The 21,116-nt window shown below is 39.5% G+C and overlaps 2 protein-coding genes and 1 long non-coding RNA gene across 9 annotated transcripts in view; 2 read left to right on the forward strand and 1 right to left on the reverse strand.

Moving 5' to 3' along the window:
* Nucleotides 1-2,070, forward strand: part of LOC116694537 (uncharacterized) — a 19,239-nt gene extending 17,169 nt beyond the window's left edge. Inside the window, exon 3 of the long non-coding RNA XR_004333203.1 lies at nt 2,060-2,070. This is a non-coding gene — a long non-coding RNA (uncharacterized LOC116694537). The remainder of the gene's footprint in view (nt 1-2,059) is intronic.
* Nucleotides 1-8,541, reverse strand: part of LOC116694535 (proton myo-inositol cotransporter) — a 12,022-nt gene extending 3,481 nt beyond the window's left edge. For 2 of the 4 annotated variants that reach the window (XM_032524279.1, XM_032524278.1), the window contains exons 1-9: nt 6,565-7,548; nt 6,228-6,387; nt 4,834-5,042; nt 4,557-4,665; nt 4,162-4,325; nt 3,695-3,809; nt 2,792-2,917; nt 1,858-1,976; nt 832-984 (exon numbers count right to left, since the gene is read on the reverse strand). In XM_032524279.1, coding sequence (XP_032380170.1) covers nt 832-984; nt 1,858-1,976; nt 2,792-2,917; nt 3,695-3,809; nt 4,162-4,325; nt 4,557-4,665; nt 4,834-5,042; nt 6,228-6,387; nt 6,565-7,036 — 1,627 coding nt within the window. In that variant the 5' untranslated portion in view covers nt 7,037-7,548. Of the gene's footprint in view, nt 1-831; nt 985-1,857; nt 1,977-2,791; nt 2,918-3,694; nt 3,810-4,161; nt 4,326-4,556; nt 4,666-4,833; nt 5,043-6,227; nt 6,388-6,564; nt 7,549-8,456 lie in introns of those variants that run through there. The other 2 variants (XM_032524280.1, XM_032524281.1) reach the window with 2 other exon arrangements.
* A 799-nt stretch (nt 8,542-9,340) lies between these two features.
* Nucleotides 9,341-21,116, forward strand: part of lrrk2 (leucine-rich repeat kinase 2) — a 41,819-nt gene continuing 30,043 nt past the window's right edge. For 3 of the 4 annotated variants that reach the window (XM_032524268.1, XM_032524267.1, XM_032524269.1), the window contains exons 1-11: nt 9,341-10,242; nt 11,670-11,755; nt 12,606-12,715; nt 13,582-13,670; nt 14,560-14,694; nt 15,441-15,575; nt 17,925-18,056; nt 18,681-18,800; nt 19,934-20,094; nt 20,204-20,277; nt 20,689-20,795. In XM_032524268.1, coding sequence (XP_032380159.1) covers nt 10,095-10,242; nt 11,670-11,755; nt 12,606-12,715; nt 13,582-13,670; nt 14,560-14,694; nt 15,441-15,575; nt 17,925-18,056; nt 18,681-18,800; nt 19,934-20,094; nt 20,204-20,277; nt 20,689-20,795 — 1,297 coding nt within the window. In that variant the 5' untranslated portion in view covers nt 9,341-10,094. The remainder of the gene's footprint in view (nt 10,243-11,669; nt 11,756-12,605; nt 12,716-13,581; nt 13,671-14,559; nt 14,695-15,440; nt 15,576-17,924; nt 18,057-18,680; nt 18,801-19,933; nt 20,095-20,203; nt 20,278-20,688; nt 20,796-21,116) is intronic. The other variant, XM_032524270.1, reaches the window with a different exon arrangement.

A 21,116-nucleotide genomic window follows, 5' to 3' on the forward strand; every position in this document is an offset into this window, starting at 1 on the left:
TTTGGGTATTATTACGTAATGAAGGGAATATTTCTGACATAATGCATTTTACATACATACAGTACACATACACACATACATACATGCACACCTGGACTTAAATTCACACCTGGTCACTTTATAATAATTTCTTTAACACTGGACTAAACACTGACACTTTAATAATAATTTATGGTCTTTTCTTTGTTTATTTGACGAATGTTCTTATTGTTGTTATTATTTTTATTGTTATTTTGTTGTCTTTATACTGTCTTTTTATCTATTTTTTCTTGCTAAAACTGCTGCTGGAACTTTTAATTTTCTGCGGGAGTCATCCCAAAGGATCAATAAAGAGAAGTCTAAGTCTAAGTCTAAGTCTTTCTACTTGAATGAATAAAAGATGTATTGCTGCATACTTGGTGTTTCACACTGCTCTATTGAAAAGCAAACCAGGACCCCCACTGTCCTGTTGCCATAAACACCATCCACGCCTGGTTATATAAAGGAGTTAAAAAACAAAACAATTTAGGATCAGGCCAAAGTTTCCCACTCAGTTTTCCCAGATTCAGGGGATGATTTCCCAGACAACATATTCTTAAATAAAGAAATAGAGATATATCAGTAGACAGAACTGGAAGACTGTCCCAAGTGAACTGATTAACCAGGGCAAACTGCGTGAGCAACACAGAATAATGTATAGCCGAGTTTGAATAATGAGGGTTTAAATAAGTTCAAAAACAGCAAAAAAATGACCTATAATAATAAAAACAAAACGCGTGCTTTTCTGATAAAATGCCTCACCTCACATGTAAAAGCAGTTCATGATGTGACATGTAATTACCATCATCTTACCGTAATAGGTCAGATACTCAGCGACATGAAGGAAGGTCAGAGACACCAGGACGTTGAAGATCCAGTTGACCCCGGCTGAACAGGCGTTGCCGGTGCTGCGAGCCCAGAGTGGGTAGATCTCAGAGTTCACTGTCCAAGGCATGGTGCCCATACCTAACACAATGAGACAATACATTATGTTTTTCTTATTCCTTTGTGATCATACACATAATATATGGGTTAGGCATTCATTAGCAGGAAGATTGGGTTTTCACCCTGTTTAGGGTCCAGTATAAACAAGCATCCCCTTTATCTGGCAACTGTGTCCTGTATCAGCCAACAGGGTTTGTGTCACAGTGAGGTGAAAGGTGTGTATGACGTTTTCGTGGTTTTCTGAGTTGCGAATGTATTGTATAAACAGGACTTATTAACCCTCTTGTTGTCCTCGGGGTCATATTTGACCCATTTTCAAAAAGTTTCTAAATCAGAAATTTTGGCTTCAACAAAAGCTCTTCACAAGTTAAATAACTAACTAAAGATCACTATTTTCATTGAATTTGGATGTTTTATTTAATTTTATAGCTTTTGAAGGAAAAATAGAAAGAATTAAGGACACTGAAAAAAGTGAAAGAGGTGTAGGAAAAAAACATTGTAAAAAGTAACAAAGAAGAAGAAGTGAGAAAAGGTATCCAAAAAAAAAAAAAAAAAAAAAAAAAAAAAAGTGACAAAAATGTCGGAGAAAGGTTCAAAACTTGGTCAAAACAACACACAAAATGCCCCCCCAAAAAAAAAAGAACTTTGGGAAATGTGAGAAAAGTGTCTTAAGGAGGTTTTAACTTAAAATTTTGACCCAGAAAAACTAAATGTTGGTCTAAGGGAAGACAACACGAGGGTTAATATATGATTTTTAAAACGGAAACTGGCTCAGAGCAATCAGAGATGGTTTAGGTTGTAGTAAGATAAAAAATAAAAAATACTACTTTGTAATTCATAGGAAGACCGTTGGATGTGAGAAGTTTAAAAGACAATGACAAAGTTGTTTCTGACCTGGAGCAAAGAATGCAAGGTAGAGGATGAGGCCCATCAGGACGACCAAGGAGTACGAGGTTGGACAGTAGTTGTAGGCCCAGATGGGGCCATCAGTGGCCTCCGTCTGGTTGGAACATCTGGATGAAAGAAACATTGCATAAATTGAAACCAACATTTCTCTTAAGGTTTTGCCGATTGAAAATCAAATCAATCTCGATAGCGCAGCAAAAAGAATTCTGTGTGCGGCATTTGATTTCTATATTATGAGTATGAAGTACAGTAGCACAAAGACGATGGGACTCCTTCAGCTTCATCTTTTAAGATGCTGAAAGTGACTGAATTTGCATTTCTTTGCTTTTATTAACTGCTATTTTTAATATTATCTAATGTGCAAAGCAATCTAACTGCAGTGCAGATCACAGGTGCTTCTATTCTAGGTATATCTTAAAGTTTAAATATTTTAAATTTGGGCAACTAAAGGTTAGAGAAGCGAGCTTGTGACCGGGAGGTTGCTGGTTCAATCCCCTGACCAACAGGATAAAATCTGGGTGGGGAAGGTGAAAGAGCAGTCCTTATTACCACCACTGAGGTGCCCTTGAGCAAGGCCCTTAAAAAGGAGAATTCCGGTTGATTCCAACACGTAGCTCTGTTTTTTGTAAATTTGGAGTGCTGTCAGTAGAAAGAAAAACTAAAGCAATCGGTTCTGCCTGCACCGTGTCATCCTCCTGTTAGAGTTAGCACCCAACAGGCTTAAACAGGGCAAGTTTTAAATGGGTTTTTAGCCTCTAAACATGTTCAAAATGTCATTAAAATTTCCTACCCATGTAAAGTGATTCCTTTTGACTGAACACAGTGAATCTGACTGCTGTAGATGTGACAGGAATGCATAAAAGTTGTGCTAATTCAGCTCTGTGTAGTGTGACACAACCACACAGAAAAAGCGGTGTCTGACCTTCCCCAGGCGGCGTCTTCTGTGGACACTTGATTGACAGGAATGCAGGAGGATTCATACACGCTGGTGCCGTTTTCACGATAACAAAATCCACAGTCCGGGTCCAACATGCATAATTCACAGGACCTTAGAGACAGAGCTGAACGTGAAACATCTAACTTACATACTCTCAAATACACACATGTCCACACAAGGATGCCACACTAAGCAGTCTGACTGAGCAACAGACGAGCAGACGTATCACTCTGTCAGCAGTGATAACTTAGTTGAAAACAATGACAAGGAAGAACACAGAGATGGCTCTTTGGTCAAATCATAACAAGTAAATACAGGTACACCTCCGGGAGTCAAATAAGCTTTTTATGCATTTGAATCGTATGGGTGGATCCAAAAGCCTTTTGGATATTTCAATATTTGTGTTATAGAAACTCATGTAAAGATGGATATATACTTTTAGACTATGAAAGGTTTACCAAGGAGCAGCTTTTCACTGAGCAATCATAAATTGTAACTGCAAAGTTTGAAGTCTGTTGTACAAAGAAAGTATCCCTATACAAGTGAAGTAATTACAGGAAATCTTTTTAAGTCAAGTGTCAAAAGCTACTTTTCCGGGGCACCTGGGTAGCTCACCTGGTAGAGCTTGCGCCCCATGTACAGAGGCTCATTCCTCGCCGTATTCCTCATTATTTCCCTTCTCTCTTCCCTTTTATGTCTAAGCTGTCCTATCAACAATGGTATGGTATGGTAACAAGTAAAGACGGGTCCTTGTAAGGTCCAAGATTGTGCTTTGTTTGCATTGGGGCCCTGAGCTCTGGTAATGGCATGGCGTCAGAATAATTTATTAATGTATGGTATGGATGGTAACAATTCTAATGACTGTGTAGCTTTGGTGTGTTCTCTTACCCATACAATCTGCAGGTTGAGTTTTGAGAGTCGACTGGGTGGATGGTAATAGGCGGAGAGTACTGGGCAGATAGTAAGAATCCGACAGCCAACAAAGTCAGACTCAGAGCAGTACCTGCATTAGAGGGAAAAAAACACACTAAATGAAGCTCTGATGAAAAGAAAGAAAAAAAATGTCTCCATAAATTCTGGATAAATAAATTCTACAGAGACTTCTGCACATGACTACATCTAAAACATAGAGAAAGAAATTGTATCCTTGTGACATTCCCTGTCCATTGTACTGTGCGTCCATCTGAAAGCTATCAATAACTAAATGCTATGGTAACATAACACAATACCTAATAGAAATAAACATCAAATTACTCTCAGCAAGACTTGCTCTACTTTAGAACGATTCAGTTCTGTTATGGATCACCGGATTTTGAAAATCTTGAAATTACTGTAGCCATATGTAAATTGCAAACCAAGAAGACTGCCAAGGGTCAGCTGCCTGCGGCCCACTCTCTCCACCAGCCAGACTCCAACCAAGGTGAACACAAAGTTGGTAGCAGAAGTTGCAGCAGCCAGCCAGATTGCCTGTTTAACATCCCGTATCCCTGCCATCTGCAGAATGGTCGCACTGTAGTACCTAAAAAAAAAAGTGAAGAGCTTCAATGAAAATCCAAATCAATTTACATTTCAACATCCAACCAAATCTCAGCAGCGGGTCTTAAAGTTAGACAGGTCAGCACATCTTAAAACCACATGAGGCCCTGATTTATCACTTTTATCGCTTTTACAATAATGGGCGATGCTGTCAGACAGTAGGTAGATAATTAAATGGGAGCTATTACAGGATAAATTGATGGGATCGACCTACATGACTGTGTTTATCCCAGACAGCTGCTGAAACATCTGGAGGCCGCAGCCAACGATAAGAGCCCTTCGAGTTGGGCCATGGCGAAGGATGCGCAAAATAACAAAGCGTCCTAAAGAAAAAACAGCCAAAAACCTTTAATAATTATTAAAAATTCCACTCATGTACCTACATTTTAGCTATGGACGTCACTTTGCACAACAGGCAGTTTTGTCCCATACAGACAAACTCATTTGGTCAAGGCAATTATTTTTTTTTTGTTTTCGCAGAAATCCTTCACCTCCACCAGTTGCTTTCTCCTCTTCCTCGATGACAGTTTTGATGGTGTCGTACTCCTCGTCGATGTTCTGGCCCCCTCTGACCCGACTGAGAGCTTGGCGGGCCTCTTGGTTCCTGCCCTTTTGGAGAAGCCAACGAGGGCTCTCCGGCAGGAAGAAGAAGCCGACAAACTGCAGCACTGCTGGAAAAACGGACAAACCCAGCATGTACCTACATGGAGAGAATGACATGGAGTGAAAGACACTGATGTGTGATGCTAAACGAGACATCTGCCACTGCTGATTCTCACGGTGGTTGTCTGAAGACTCTGAGGTCTTGGACGGCATTACAGGGAGTCAATTTCAAGCTGCACAGTCATCGTATAAATCTAAAATCATAAACTAGGGCACCAAACACACACAATTGAAGACGTTCAAGACTTTGACATCCGAGCGTGGGTGTGTGTGAAGTTCAGTAGCCTTACTGACATTTTTAACAAACAGATTTTTTTGAAACAGCCATGTTTAATTTGCAAGGACAACACTTACCCTCTGTAGAGAAAATACATGTTATTACCATCTAGCTATGTTTTAGCACCCCATTAGCTCTAAAACAGAGACAGAAAAACTCTTTAATTCCTCTTTCCATTCAGGAAACTCGGTTAAGAGGAAGTGATAGCCCTTGCTTATGTTAATGACCCCTGTATTTATTTGTCTTTATTATTATTAATAATTGTTTGAGTTTGTGTAGTTCTTTTTACTTTCATTATCACTCCAATGCAACTCAACTATTTATTCTTTAACTCAGGCTGAATCTGCTGTTTTTATGTGTGTTAATTGTTGTGTGGTTTGTGTTCCTACTGCATACAAATTGCCCTTTTGGGACAAAGAATAAACTCAACTGAACTGAGCCAATCCTCGCATTTGTTTTTTTTAAGGATTAGTGTTGCCTTGATTAAACCCAACCCATACAGGAACCTTTGTTTGCTTCACCTGGGTCCCTCAGCTGTCAGAATTAACCCTGACTCACTAAAGCCATACAATGTTTGGAGCAAGAAAACACAGTGCACAAAAATAAAAGCCTACCAATATTGGATTTCTTTTTTAAGCGCAGCCCCAGTAACAGTACTTAAGTTGTAAAAGTAATAACAGATATCTCACAGTTGAAAAATAAACCTGGCAGTGCTCTCAGGTGGACAAACTGTAGAACTGCAACCCCAATACTAGATTACCTCAAAAAACCTTTGGCCTGTCTGCACTGCAGTTTCTTGTAACAATTTGGCATTAGCAATATATCCGGGACAAGCTAATATTGACAATGCAGATGTATCAATCACACTGTTTTAAGGGTAAACAAAACTAAAGTATACACCTCATGGGAAGTTACTAGCAGTGAAGACAGTGTAGCGGTGCATACCTCCAGCCGCCGTGCCTCATGTAGCTGAACGCTCCATCGATTACACTGGCAATGAACTGGCCCCCGGTGAGGAAGAGGGAGTTTATGGTGACCAGCTGACCTCTCTGGTGAGGTGGAGAAACCTCGGCGATGTATACAGGAACTGTCATAGAGGCAATGCCTGATGCGGAAATCAAGAAAGGGTTTCATTTTGCAAAGACAGATTTTAGGTCAAATTTTTAGTAAGAAAATTCTTGGGACAATAAGTTCTAATTCTATTCTGTTACATGATCCACAGTCCTATGTGACAAGCCCCTCTCTTTACCTGGACGTATGCATCCAAATGACATCAACTCACCTATGCCCACACCAACGGTTATTCTGCCCACAAGAAGAACCACCTTGTCCGGTGCTAAACTCAAGATGACGCCCCCGATGCTGAAGATGAAACTGGCCAAAAGGATGCAGATCCTGCGCCCCAGCCAACCATTTAGGAAGCCTCCAGTCAGGGCAGAGAGCGCCGCAGCCCCAACAGTACTGGAAACCAGCAGCTCCTGCCACAGAGCACTCAGGTTCATCTCCTCCTTCAGGAGCAGCATCGCCCCGGAGACCACCCCGGTGTCATAACCAAAGAGAAATCCTCCCAGGGCAGAGAAGAATGCCAACACATAAATGAACCCAGGTGTGGAGGGATCTTGGTTCAGGAGCTCCCCATCAGCAGCAGATGGAGGCGCAATAAGAGTCTCTCCGCCATTCTCTGCTTTCTGTCTCCTGCCTCCCATGGAGTTGCTCATGGTCTTCAAACTGTATTCTTCATGGCTGCTGGACATGGGGGAAACCAGGAGTTAGCATCATGTGTCAGCGCATACAATCTCCCTCAAAACATAGGAGTTGATAACAAAATGGGCCCAAACTAAAGGAGATACTTATGCTGCATTCTCTGCAATACCAGACGTCCAATTAATCCAGCTCGAGAGAAGAAACTGGGAGAAAGCCAAAACCTCGAGATTTTCTAGCTATTCTAGCTAAATTTAGCTAACGATAACATTTCGTGATGCCCCCGTGGTCGACTTTGCGGTTATGTTACGAGAACAGCAGATTTCATGTGATTCATGTGAGACAATTGCCTAAACGTTGCACTTTAATGGCTTCAGACATATTGCTTTAAACTGACTTTTAACGGTTGTTTACAGCTACCGCTTAGCTCTGAGTACGGCCATGTTTAAAACTGTCAAGTGACGGACAGTTGTGAGGCATTTGCCTAAACGGTGCACTTCAATAGCTTCAGACCATGCTTTAAACTGACTTTCAACGATTGTTTACAGCTACTGTCGGTACACGATCCGTCCTGCTCATGCGCGAACACTTGCGCATGCGCACATGTTTAAAACTGTCAGGTGACGAACTGCTGCCAGCCCAGAGGATAATAAGAGCAACCTCCTACAAAATAAAAACAATAAAAAAGTTGTCTCACGCCTTATAAAATATATATAAAAAGCTATTCATACATAAGATGCGTCATTTGCATTACAAATCATTCCATACTCATTCATTTTTGTGGAACAAAAAAAAAATCTATTTATCTTCTATTATATTTTCTATATAAATCTATTAAAAATCAATGATTTTTGTAAATTCTTGTTTATCGGTTGTTGTATACGTGAAAACAGAAGTTCGGACCATTTATTTGTCTACTCGGCAATTTCTATCCCTGTATTCATTGTATTTATTTTTTGTCTAAAAAATAGATATACTTATTTTATTTACATAATTAACTGACCTATGTACATAAGTAAATCTATTTTCACTTTTACACAGAGGGTTGCCAGTTGTGTATGGGGAAAATCGATGCAAAAGCATTTCTTTCTTTAAAAGTAGCCTAGTGAAGGAACCAACTAGTCAGGTGTCATGTGAAGTATTGCCTAGTGTACTATTAACTATATTAAATATTGAATACTTCCCCTAATAAATAACCTATTGCCCAAATTATGCAGACGCCTTTTTTCAATAGTAGACAGTGTTGTAGTCTACGTGTAGCTGTTTGATTTAGTAGTAAAGTAGTTTTGGAGATTACTCGGAACCCGGAACTTCAAATCCGTGAATATATATTTACAACTTTACTGAATTACTTGCTGGAACGAATATGACTCATGACAGATAGCCTACATATAAAACGTCAACATCACACATTAAGCAGATGCTATCCATGCAAACTTAACTGAACTATACCCGTGGGAAGTCTATCCTGACCTGGAACAAAGCTGTGTCCTCTTCAACAAGCAGGAAGTTCGGCGGACGGCCCCGGATCGATGGACTGTCTGCCCGGATCATGTGAGGTTGCTTCGGGAAAGAAGGAACGCCCATCTACAGTGTATGAATCACTTATCTGTGCTACCATGTGTATGGTGCGTCACCAAATTTAATCAAAAAATGTTAATGACAAAAATAAATAAATAATAATAATAACAACTTACCTGTGCCTCCACTATGATTCTCACAGCAGACAGCTGTGTTACCTTACAACTTATTTCCATATGAGCGATTTCTTATCCTAGAAAATGAAGAATGAGGAATTTGTTTTGTTTTTAGCATTCCCCTTTTTTATTAGAAGATTAGATGAGCCGTTTTTTTTAGCTGTTATTTATGTATCATAGCCAAAAAAAAGTCCTTTTATGAACATTTTTGCCCCAAATAGAAGTTTGCAATTTCCATTTTTGACAAATCCAGCCTGCCTTCATTCCTGGAATATTTAAGAAAAAAATGATGTGAATAATAACATTTGAATGTGGTAAAATATTTTAGACATTCAATTTAAAAAAAAAATTCTTTAGTCCCTATCTTTCACTGTTATTTACAAAAAATATCGATTTACTAAAATGGGGACTTGGTAATCTTACTAATTAAAAAAAAAACGCAGTTACACTACTAGATGCGCAATACAAAACAAAGACGATGGTGGCAAGAGGAGAAACCCACAGAAATAAACAATTAATCGCAGTTTTGTGTGAAGTGATATATGACGAATTTATATATCGCTTTAATTTAGCTGTAAAACGTTTGAATGTTTTCTCTTCTGGCTTAGTATATTTGTCAATTCGCAAACAAACATTAAAATTGGCGTTCTTTGAATGTAATACGGCGCAAATCACTGCCAAGTCTATCTCACTGTGTATTAATCGGTAACTGACATCAGACTCCGGTGTGGGAGGCAGCTTAAATGCCACTCGATAACCCGTAAACGTGTAAACTGTCAATCACAGCCAACGTTAATCGAGTTAAAAAACGATTCGGTTTATAATCTACGCAGTTTACAAACTTTACCGAAAGTGAAACGCGGTTTGTCTGTGTGGCAGATGGATGGTTCTTCGTGTCACCGCCTGTGCTTGTGCTTCGCGGTCTGCTTCCAGTTTCCTCTTTAACAGACGGGAAGTTTTCTCTAACCGCAGTCATATGATGCGACTATAAGGAAGAAGGAACACGGCTGTCATACTCTCAGAGAGGACTCTGTGGTTTTTTTCCCCCCACAGAAACAACAGAAAGTCTCCAACTACATAAAGAGGAACATTTCTCTGCCAGAAGAAAGTTAGCCGAGGACGGTGATGTCAACGTCTGAATCGAAACGCCGTCACACTGACGTTCAGCTTCTCTAGCTAGTCGTGACGGCCACTTATCCGTAATGTTACTGTAGCTAATGTAACATGATGTAACATAGCTAATATAGAGTAATGTGAAGTAATGTAATGACATGAGCGCCACTTTACTCGTTTTTACCCATGCTACTGGAGCAATGTTGCAGCAGTTTGGCCCGCCCGAAGCTCGGTTCTGAGGGATAATTGTAACGTTACTGATTGACTCAAATGCACGTCAACCCCTCAGCTGGAAAACAGCATGTTTAACACCATGGTTAGCAACGAGGAGTTAGAAGAAAGGTTGAAGAAACTTCTGGTGAGGCTGAAAATCCTGCAAGAAGACAGACAACTGTGCACACTAATACAAATAATTGAGGACCTGCTTTTCCTGGCGCACACCGACAATGGTAGGAACCCATTCCTCATGCATGTGCACCATCATGATGCTGCTCATCATAAACAGGCACGATTTCCTTTAGCCACGTTGTTTGACTTAATGCGTATTGGCAGTACTCAGATCCTTCACTTAGTAGTAAGTAGTAATACCACAGTAATTAGTGATGATGTTGTATTGCAAGCAATACAACATCACAAGTCCTGCATTCAAAATCCTACTTAAAAGTACAGAAATACTATCAGATGTTTTTTAGCTACTTAAAATACAAAAGTACTCATTATGCAGAAAAATGTCCATATCTAATGTTATATTATTATATATATTTGTGTTATTATTATTTCTACTGAATTAGCATGGAAAGCATACTTTTAATGTTGGTGGCGCTTATATTATTATCTTCATACACTGTGGGTTACAGTAGTTGAATCTGTAATAGTGCATTTTTTATAAACTGATCATATATTTTTAGATCTGATCTTATTCTCTAAACTAAAGTAAGCAACTGTAAAATAAATGTAAAGGAGAAGTAAGTACAGTATTTTCTTGTTAAATGTGGTATAGCTGAGCAAAAAAGTTGCAAGAAATGGAAATTAAAAAGTACAAGTACTTCAAAAATGTACATAAACACTTAACCACCGCTGTAGAGTAACTTTGTTTGGTCTTAAGAGTGTATTACTTGGCAGTTTGGGTGTCTGCACAGATTGTAAGTAAATATTGGACTACTATTAATAGTAATTCTTATGTAATTATGGGACTTTTACTATTCAATTTCCTGCGATGTTATCCTTAGGTACTTTCACTGCACTGCATTCAGCACATAATTGTAGTTTGCAGATAAAGCTTATAGGACATAAAGACAAAGGGACACACAGACGTATTGCTGTTGTAAGTTTGCTATGTGTTTATTCCAACAGAGCAACACACTTTGATAATATTAATTTTATTTTATGTACTTATGAACGCAGGACTTGCAATTAGGGCTGAAACAATTAGTTTGTTGAAGATTGCTTGATCCTAGTTATTGCTTCTTTTTTTTTATACTTTATTAATCCCACAAGGGGAAACTACACTTTTCACTCTGTTGTAATTACACACACATGCTCAGGACCTACACATGCACTAATGGAGAGATGTCAGCGTGAGGGGGCTGCCCATGGAAAGGCACCCCGAGCGGTTGGGGGTGCTCAAGAGCACCTTGGCAGTGCCCAGGAGGTGAACTGGCACCTCTCCAGCTACCAGTCCACCACCATACTTTGGTCCGTACGGGGTATGAACCAGCAACCCTCCGGTTCCCAACCCAAATCCCTATGGACTGAGCTACTACTACTTATTATCCAAGCCTTACTATACGCATTCTGAAATAAAAATTAGATTAAAAGACTGCGTCCCATTTGTTCAAAGCTAACTTGTCACATCATGTCTTATGCTTTGTTGCAGCAGCTGAGTTGTTTGAAGACAAAGATGTCCATGTCCCCCTCATGGTGGTGCTGGTGTCCTACATCAGCAGCAAAGGAGTCCAGCAGGTACTGTAGGACATCAGAAACCTCACAAACCCTTGATTGTGTTGTTTATTTGTCCTTTTACACAAGCAGTGTGCTTTTCGGGCATCTTTGTCTGCCTAAATAGAGAGAACAGACTTCATGTGGTGGCTTTAAACACATCTGGTTTTAATGACAAATGTCCAAGTGTCTGTTTGTAATGTTGTGAAAGGAAACAGAATAGTGTGCCATCTTAAACTACACACACAACGTTAAAGTCCGTACAACAGTATCACCTACTAAGCTTAAAAGTCATCCAAAGCTGACATGCCTACACCTGATCTAGCGTGTTTATGGGGTCTTGTGACTGCAGCTTATCAGAGGTGAGATTGGAGCACAATAAAAAACAAAAGTCAGATTGTGAGTCAGCCAGTCATAACAGACTCATTTTAGGGATACAAAAAAAACGTTTCTCTCCTGAGCTGTTGGGAGTTTTTACAAAGGACAAAGGCTTATTGTTTTTGGCTCTATTACAGTCAAGTCAAACAAGTTTTTAAATAGTTTTTAGGTTTTCAGGTGGAAAATTGCTGATGTAAAATAGCCATTGACTCCCCATATTGACAAAGCATCTGCAGGTTAAGTTGCACTTCCTTTTTTATTTTTTAAAGATTATTTTTTTGGGCATTTTAGGCTTTTAATGACAGGATAACTGAAGAAGTGAAAGGGGGAATGCAGCAAAGGGCCGCAGGCTGGAGTCGAAACCCTGGCCCGCTGCGTCGAGGAGTAAACCTCTATCCTCTAAATATGGGCACCCGCTCTATCTTTTTCTTTAGTTTTATTTTGATAGTTTGCTTTTTGGCCTTTATTGTGTGACAGTGATGTCTTCTCGCTGCAGGTGGGTTGGTCATTACTGTGTCGTCTAATTGAAATATGCCCCGATACGCTGGACCAGCTGACCAGACCTCTGCAGGCAGGCAAGGACTGGGATGTACTGGGAGTGCACCAGTAAGTAAATACATAGGTGCTGTAGCTGTGATGAACCACTGTTAGTTGACATTCCCATCAGCCTCAGCTGTACTTTGTGTTTAATGCTAATTATCCAATGCTAGCATTCTAACACCTTACATTAATATGGTGAACATAGTAAATATTAAAACATCAGCAAGTTAGCATAGTCATTGTAGGCTTGTTAGCATGCTGATGTTAACATTTAGCTCAACGCAGCGCCTCACAGAACTTTTGGCATAGCTGTAAACTCTTATTCTTGTTAGTTCAAAAGGTAATTGTCCCAAAATGAAGTGGAAAAAAGTGAAAACTTTGAGAGTTATTAAGCATAATGTTGATGTTTGTAGTTTTGGTTGCTTTGTAATGTTGAGTTTCATGGGTTTTCTTAGAAAATGTGTGAGAGTAAATATGTAACGTGGAAACTGATACACCCACAATAACTCTTTTTTTAGTATCGTGTCAGCTTAATGCGTGTCCAGATTTAAAACATTATTCCACATTTGAGCTGGCTACTTTTGAACAACATGTGAATGAATTTAAGCCACTTTAGCTTGTCTATATTTGTTTTTCCTTAAGTCAATAGATTTTGTCAGGTACTAAGATGTTTCAGGTCCGCATTATTCTGACGTAGTTGTCAGTTTCTGAGCCTGGTAGGTAACCGTCTGTGGTCATGTAACAGTATCACATAATGTCAGTTGTATCTGTAAAGTGACTTTTTCAGTTCCTTTGTATAGCTGTTTAACATTTTCTCCATGTCACTTTGTATTCCACCAAATGTTCAAAAAATTCTGAGTACACAAGGGTGTCTTGGCTGCAGCCTTGGTTTATTTTTTTTGTCTGTGATGTGTCCTGATGTGTTTTTCCAGGCAGATCCTGAAAGTACTATCAGAGTACAGGACAGACTGCAGAGTGACCATGGTTGGACTCCGAGCCCTGGCTCTCCTGCTCAGATCAGGTATAGGACTTGACAGGAGTTATGCCAAAACACATCAGGGCATCACTGCTGCTACAAGCACTAGAAGATGGATCCAAGATTCATTACTTCATTGCCATAATTTGTTGTTCAGAATTTGCCTCAGTGTGCTCATAATAGAACAACAAACGTAAAATAACGTATCAGATGCTTTAAAATACAGTGTTAGATGCTCTTGTAAAAGTACTGGTGCAAAATTGGGGAGCCATTTAATAATTGAATGGTTTTGCAGTTAAGTCAAGTTGAATAGCCTTTCTTTGACTTAAAGCTAAAGCCCAGCTCGCAGGATGTGATTTTAATGGTTATTCGTCATCTGATTATTTGATTAGAGCAAAGCCATAGATCAATACAAAAGGAACATTGACAAAAAATGAATCAAAGAGTCTTTAAGGAAATAAGAACAGTAAAAATGTAATGATCTAGTTATAATATAAATCTGTATATGTCACAGTATTTCCAGTATTTAATACGTAGGGGGTTTGTCTTTCAGCTTCTGTAAAATTTTGATTTGTCTGTGCCACTACAATGTCAATCGCTGTGTATAATAATCAAGCAAGTAAGGCAAATACATCCTGCTTCTTACTCTGTGGAACGTTTCTAAAGAAAATATTTACATCATTCCAAAAAGAAAACAACTAATTAAGATACTCACTACTTATCACATGACAAATGGTGAAACTTAAAGTTTGAAGATAACCATTAGGTGACAAAACGATTAGTGGATCAATTGTGAGTTAAAACTAATTGAGTTGTGGCCCTGGAGGTATGATTCAAAATTGCTTCAGCTTTTTTCCCCCTGACTCCTGCTTTCTGTAAGGCATCAGACTTATTTTTATGCTTTATTTTTTTTTTTTTATTCATGGTTATTTAGACATGATTCCTTTGCTGCTGCTGGAGGAGGAAGAGGATGTGTTTGGCTTGGTGGTGCAGGCAATGAAGACGTTTCCTAACAGTGAAGAGGTGCAGCTTCAAGGCTGTAGAGCTCTGCAATTCCTCCTGGAGAGAGGTGAGCAGACACACACACACACACACACACACAGACACACACACAGACACACACAGACACATTCTGTCCTCCTATACTGTATTCTAGTGTGTAGAGTGGTATGTATTTTCTTTGTCCTATTATTTAATGGTATTCAATGGTAATGGCAGGTATAGCCTACTCTGTCCTATTGCAGTGTATTTAAGATGTTTCGGGCTCTGTTTATTCTTATACAGTATATTATACTAGCCTAACAGTCTATAGCTATGCCTGGAGTTCTGTGAGGCTGTAATGGTCATTGCATGGAAAAAGCCTTTATTACTTGTTTCTTACACCAAAGGTTGTCCTGGGGTTGGTTCCAGAGAAAAGGCTGAAAATGTTGTGGTCTTAAAAAAAAAAACATCTTTTTAAGTTGGTCATTATAGGACATTTTGTCAGGTTCAGCTGCACTTAGGCTGCCACTAAGCCTAATGCTAACATTAGCATCCATCTCAGAGAAAAGCTAACATTAGCATTCTGACCAGATCGCTAACGTTAGCTTTCATTCATTTTTTTAGGTCCTTATTTGCATTTTTGGGAAAAAAAGCACATTAAATAAATAAATTACAATAAGGCATTAAAAGTTAGAACTATGAAGATTAACATATTAGCTAGCTAATGTTTGCACTTGCACTGTATGTAAGAGTTAGCCTTTAAGCTAGCTTTGCATTAACATTTTTCTGCTTGCGTACAGTAGCTGAATATCTTTCTTATGCCTGTGTTCCTAGTAAGTGATGACCACCTGGTGGAGTTTGTGGAGAACCAGGATCATGTAGTGGTTCTGGCGGCTCTCCAAATGTTCCCGGACAGCCCCGAGCTGCACCTGGAGGCCATGAAGGTGCTGCTCCCACTGGCTCGTCCTGGTAAGACCTAATTTTACACACACCAAGGTCTCGGAGGTAGAGAAAAGAACTGGAGTATTAACTTAACTACTTGATTAGTAAATTAGTAAAGGTTTGGTTTGAACCTTGTTTGGCAAGGGTGAATAGATACTGTATATTCAGTAGTTCTCTTCATGTGGAAGAATTCAGGAATGTGTGCCTTCACTCTACTGATGTACTGGTTGATATGTTACACACCACTGTTGGTACCGGATTTGTGCTGCTTGCACAATCTGTCTTGCGCATGCGCAAGATGTTCACGCATGCGCAAGATGTTCACGCATGCACAGATGATAATCCTGTTTTGAGGATTTACGACATTGCACGATCTGTTCCATGCTAAACTAACGTTAGCCTCCACTTGGAAGCTAACGTTAGTTTAGCTAACAGCTAATTTGGCAAACCGCTAGCTTAGACAGCATGTAATAACTTTAAAAGACCCTCAAAATAAAACCTGAAAATAACCGTTAAAATTAATAACAGCTGTTACAACAGTTCTGCTTTACTTGTGCTCATTTAAAATACTTGTCTTTATAGTTATTTCTGTAAAATCTTGATTTAGCTGTAACCTGCTTTTCCCAGTGTTTACTCTGAGTTAACGTTATTTTAGACTGAATCCAGCTGAAAGCTAGCAGTTAGCCAAATTAGCTGTTAGCTAAATTAATGTTAACTTCCCGGTGGATGATTGTACAGTGCTGTAAATCCTCATAAAACAGGATTACCATCTGCGCATGCGCGAACATCTTCCACATGTGCAGGACGGATTGTGCAAGCAGCACAGATCGGAAGAAATACAATAGAAATACAAGAAATACATATTAATCACAAAGGAAGCACTTTAAATCTATTGTGCATAGTTTCTGTCGTCCCCATGACAAATTCTAAGTAATGACAACAACACTGTTGGGGCGTCAACATGATACTCGCCTCCACCCCTCCTCTACACAGTTTCTATTAGCCAAGGAGGACACGGAGGATTAAAAAAACATGAAGGACTCTTCAGAAGAGGTAATTTTCTTCCCTCGAGTTTCTGCGTGCAAAAGTTACCGGACGACCCAGAGAGAGTTGTGTGGAGCTGATAGTCTTTATTAGCTTTGTAGTAATTTATTTGGCAATGGCTTAAATGTACGTTTATTAACATCAAAAAGTTAAGCACTAAAGCCTTAAAAAATCAACTCTTTTCTTTCTTTACTTCACATGATCTATTTTTAACCTCACCACCAGGGTATGATGTCACCGTAACAGTCTTGAGGTAAATCAGATTATACCTCAAATGCCAATAAACATGTGTGGCGTCGTGCTGCAGCTTCAGATCAGCCTTTTGCGGGACAGGAGAGCTGCGTTTATTGAAAATATTTTGTTGAAAATAGTCAAATCTTCATGGAAATTCCCTCTTGGTGTGGAACACAACAACTCATTTGATGAGATTATGTATTGACTATCCACAGTCATGTAATAGATAATTGGGTTGAAGACTTGAACATTTGTTTTTGTTTTTACATTTGGCACAGCAAATGCGATTATCAGAATGCAAGTGCCAAATCCTTGTATTACTAGGATTACATGACATACATACATGCATACTACAAAAATGAAAAAAGAAGAAAAGGTATGAGTTTGTCCCACACAAGCTATTTTTTCATTTAGGTGGCATACGTTAATAAAACTTACGTTAATACGTAATACGTTAATTTCTTTTCAGAAAACTTTCTTTTGTTCATCCCATTATCAAGCATCTTTGGGATAGCTTCCATTTACGTATGAAAGAACAACATATGTATTGAGAAGGATATTTTACAGTTAAACAGTTAAATGTCATTTATTATGTTTCCTTATAAAATAAGGAAACATAATAAATGACATTACTTTTATTTCAGTGAAAGCAGGATGAAGGTTGAAAATGACAAAGAACAAACCAAGACATTGCTGTACACTGAAATTCTAGTTAACTGCATGTTTTGAGCAGTATAAGTGGAGCTGGACATGAAAAAAAAGACCTGACAGAGTTTCAGTCATAATCTTTTTTTCCACTTTAATCTGTGTCTTTTCACAGATGTACGATTTATCACAGTTCATGGGGGGATTCCAGGAGATACCACTCTCTGTCCTTTGTGAAGGACTTTTTCTAAACCCCTTGGTTGTCTTTCCTTTGTTTCCTATTACTTGTTCATTGTGTTGTCCATCGTGACATCAATTATTTTTTGGTTAAGGAATCTTAAATATGCATATTATGACAATAACATACATTTTTTATTTACATGTTTTGAAAAGTAAGAGAAAAAAAACGGTAATGGTGTAGTTGTTTTGAGTTTTATAGCTTTTCTCTTCCAGGCAGTAACGTGGAGATGTTGATGTCGGGAGGCGCTCGGTGCTACAGCGTGGTTGTCGCCGCCATGGACACGTTCTCCGAGGTGGAGGAGTTGCAGGAGACGGCCTGCTGCCTGTTCAGGAGGTTTACATCAGGTCAGAGGTTCAACATTTCCACAGCCTTAGCCATATACAACTATGTATATTAATATTTGAGTCTCATTTTGATAGCCAGCCTCCCTCCTCCAACAATCGTTTTCGTTTTTTTTCAGTTGTGTAGTTTTTTTTTCCCACCACATATTTCTTACGTTTAGTGGATCCAAAGGTTATACTAAAGGATCATAGGTTTATTTCTAGCTTTTTATAGTTAGCTTTTGAATTTACTAGATACTGTACGGTATATGTAAAAGCTTCTTATTTCAGAATGTTAGAAATAAACTAGTACATACACAACTTGCTGAAAACTCATTCTTTGTGGGATGATGGTTGGTTGCATGTTTCTGTAGTTTCCTTCACTGGAACCAATGTAAAATGTAGTCAACACTTTTTTAAGAGCGTTTGAAACTCTCAGGTGTTCTGTAATTGAATAACTTTGGAGTATCTCCTCACTCGTTGACAGTTGGTGATAACACAGTTTAGGAAATCAATGAATCCTCTCTTTCAATACGGCAGTTTTTTCATCCTGATAAGAACATTTGTGTTTGCCAGTTGACAAATTAAGATTGATGGGTTCAATGGATGAATCAGTTTAATCCAGTTTTGTTTTGTGTCATCTCTTAGAGAGTTACTACAACATCCTGGTACTGAACGGCGTCCTGAGGGTCTTGGTCAGAGCCTGTCAGACTTTCCCTGACAACGTCAAGCTGCAAGCTGCCGCTCTCTCCTGTCTGGCTGACCTCAGTGAGGACACACACTCCCATATGCTATATTTAATGCCTTGACCTCAACATTGACACATAACAGTTTTATACAGAAGAAGAAAAATTACATCAGGGGACAAAAACAGCATATCCTCTATAAAGCCCGTCCGAGCCCGACATATTAACTGTAATTATAAGCCAGAGCCAGAATTAAACCCAACAATGTTTTGATAGCCCACGTGGGTCGTTATAACTGACCTTCTCAACTACAATTCGGAGTTGTTTGAACTACAGAAATATGTTAAGAAAAAGATAGAAAATCCTCGACACATAGCTTCCTCAGCTGAATAGTGTGGGTAACATCAAGGCAGCAACATAATCAAAGCCCTGGAACCATATAGGAGACTTTCTTGTCTCGATCACCTAATTAATACTGTCATTTGCCACGGTCTGCGTGCCGTCGCACTGGCCGACAATGCGGCGGATATAGTAGAGAACATATCTGCTGCTAAAGGACTCGTGAGATATCGGAAACAATCGGGCCTGGTAGCGCAATTATCGAAGACAGTGCTACTGATGGGGGAGACATGATATAGCACAGTTTACCTCACACTCAAGTCAGTGCAGGACATATAACCAGAGCTACAGGAGAAGCTGGAGAGGCATAGCTTTCTCCCCACCCAATTAGGTAAATGAAGTAATAATTAAAAACACATGTGCAGGGTCAAGGGAACGGCCCAAGAATAGTGGCGGGAAATATCGGCCTGACCTGGCCCGAGGTTCAAGTTTGTGGTCCGGCAGAGAATCTAAACTCTAATTATCTAGATGTTCTTACTATGCTGATTGATTTCATCAAGTCATCAGCCGTGTACCACCAGCTTGTTTTTTCCAGAGTGCTAAATTTAGCCTAGACATGACTAAGCCTGAAGATTTAACCCAATTAAACTAAACTAAACTACTAGTCTTTAACTTTGTTTGTAACCAACAAAATACAGGTCTCTTTTTAGCTATGATATGATCTACTGATTAGGAAAATCAGTTGATAAACAAAAATTGCCTATTTGGTAGTGTTGAGAAGAACAATTTGTATGTTTTTAAAGAATAGAAGACCTTTGATTGTTAGATTTGATCTTATACAGCGTTGTAATTATCTTTACTGTTGCCGTCTGTCAGCCCCAACCATCGTGCAGAACAAAGCGGTGGCCGAGCAGGGTCTGGAGGAAGGGGAGGAGGAGGAGAACCGGGGTAGGGAGGAGGTGGACGACATGGGCCTGGGCTGGATGGAGGTCTGTTGTACGGCACTGGAGCTCCACGCTGCCGAGCCAGATGTTCAAGTCAGTGCCAAGTTCTTCTGGCCCTCGAGCTACAGACAATATTTACCATACAATCGTTTATGAAAACATCAAAGTGTCTAACTTGTGCAAATCACTTTTGCTGCCTTAGGAAGCTGCGAGCTGGGCCATTCACAATCTGTTACTGCACGGAGTGAAGCATTCAGAAGAGGAACAGGAAGAGAGGTACACACATCTTCTTAAAACAGAAAAGCCCAAAAGAACTATAACAATTTATTTATAACCTCTATTAAAGTAAGCAAATGCGGGACATCAGATTTTGATGGAATAATTTAGTGCTGTGCTATCATTTTCTTTTTTTTAAAGATTATTTTTCAGGCCTTTATTTCCACAGGGCAGATGATGATATGAAAGGGGAGAGAGAGGGGGGATGACATGCCGCAAAGGGCCGCAGGCCGGAGTTGAATCTGTGGCCGCTGCGTTGAGGTGTAAACCTGAATATGTGTGCGCCTGCTCTACCAACTGAGATAACCCGGCCACAAGTGCTGTGTTATCATGAGAGATGTTGAACAAATATTTGATGATGTCTGATGAGAATGTAATGTCATTTGTTGAATGTTGTGTGGGTGTTTTCAGGACTCCTGTCCACAGACAGTTGATGGCGGCCATGCTGCTCCACTCCTCCTCCCCCAGCGTGTTTCAAGCTGCTACCAGTGCCATCGCCACACTCCTCACACACAACAGTGAGTCTTCAACAGTCCACACTAAAGCAGCTATAATTGATATTTTAAACATAACAATGTATCAAACAAACAATGTGATCTGGATGTGATCACCTGAATCTGCAGCTACACTTGGCTTTATGGAGTTTCATAATGAGTTTTAACTTAATGTTTAACTGGCCGGCCCACAACTTTGCTGTCTTGGTTCATTTTATAGCTCTTATAGTGCCATTTTTGCCCACAGCATGCAGCTCTTTTCAGTGAAAATGCACTAAAAACTATTGTACACTTGTTTGTACACTGAAAACTCTGATTGGACAGATAGTCTAGCTAGCTGTCTGG

This window comes from Etheostoma spectabile, chromosome 8, assembly GCF_008692095.1.
Source record: "Etheostoma spectabile isolate EspeVRDwgs_2016 chromosome 8, UIUC_Espe_1.0, whole genome shotgun sequence".
Taxonomy (NCBI): domain Eukaryota; kingdom Metazoa; phylum Chordata; class Actinopteri; order Perciformes; family Percidae; genus Etheostoma; species Etheostoma spectabile.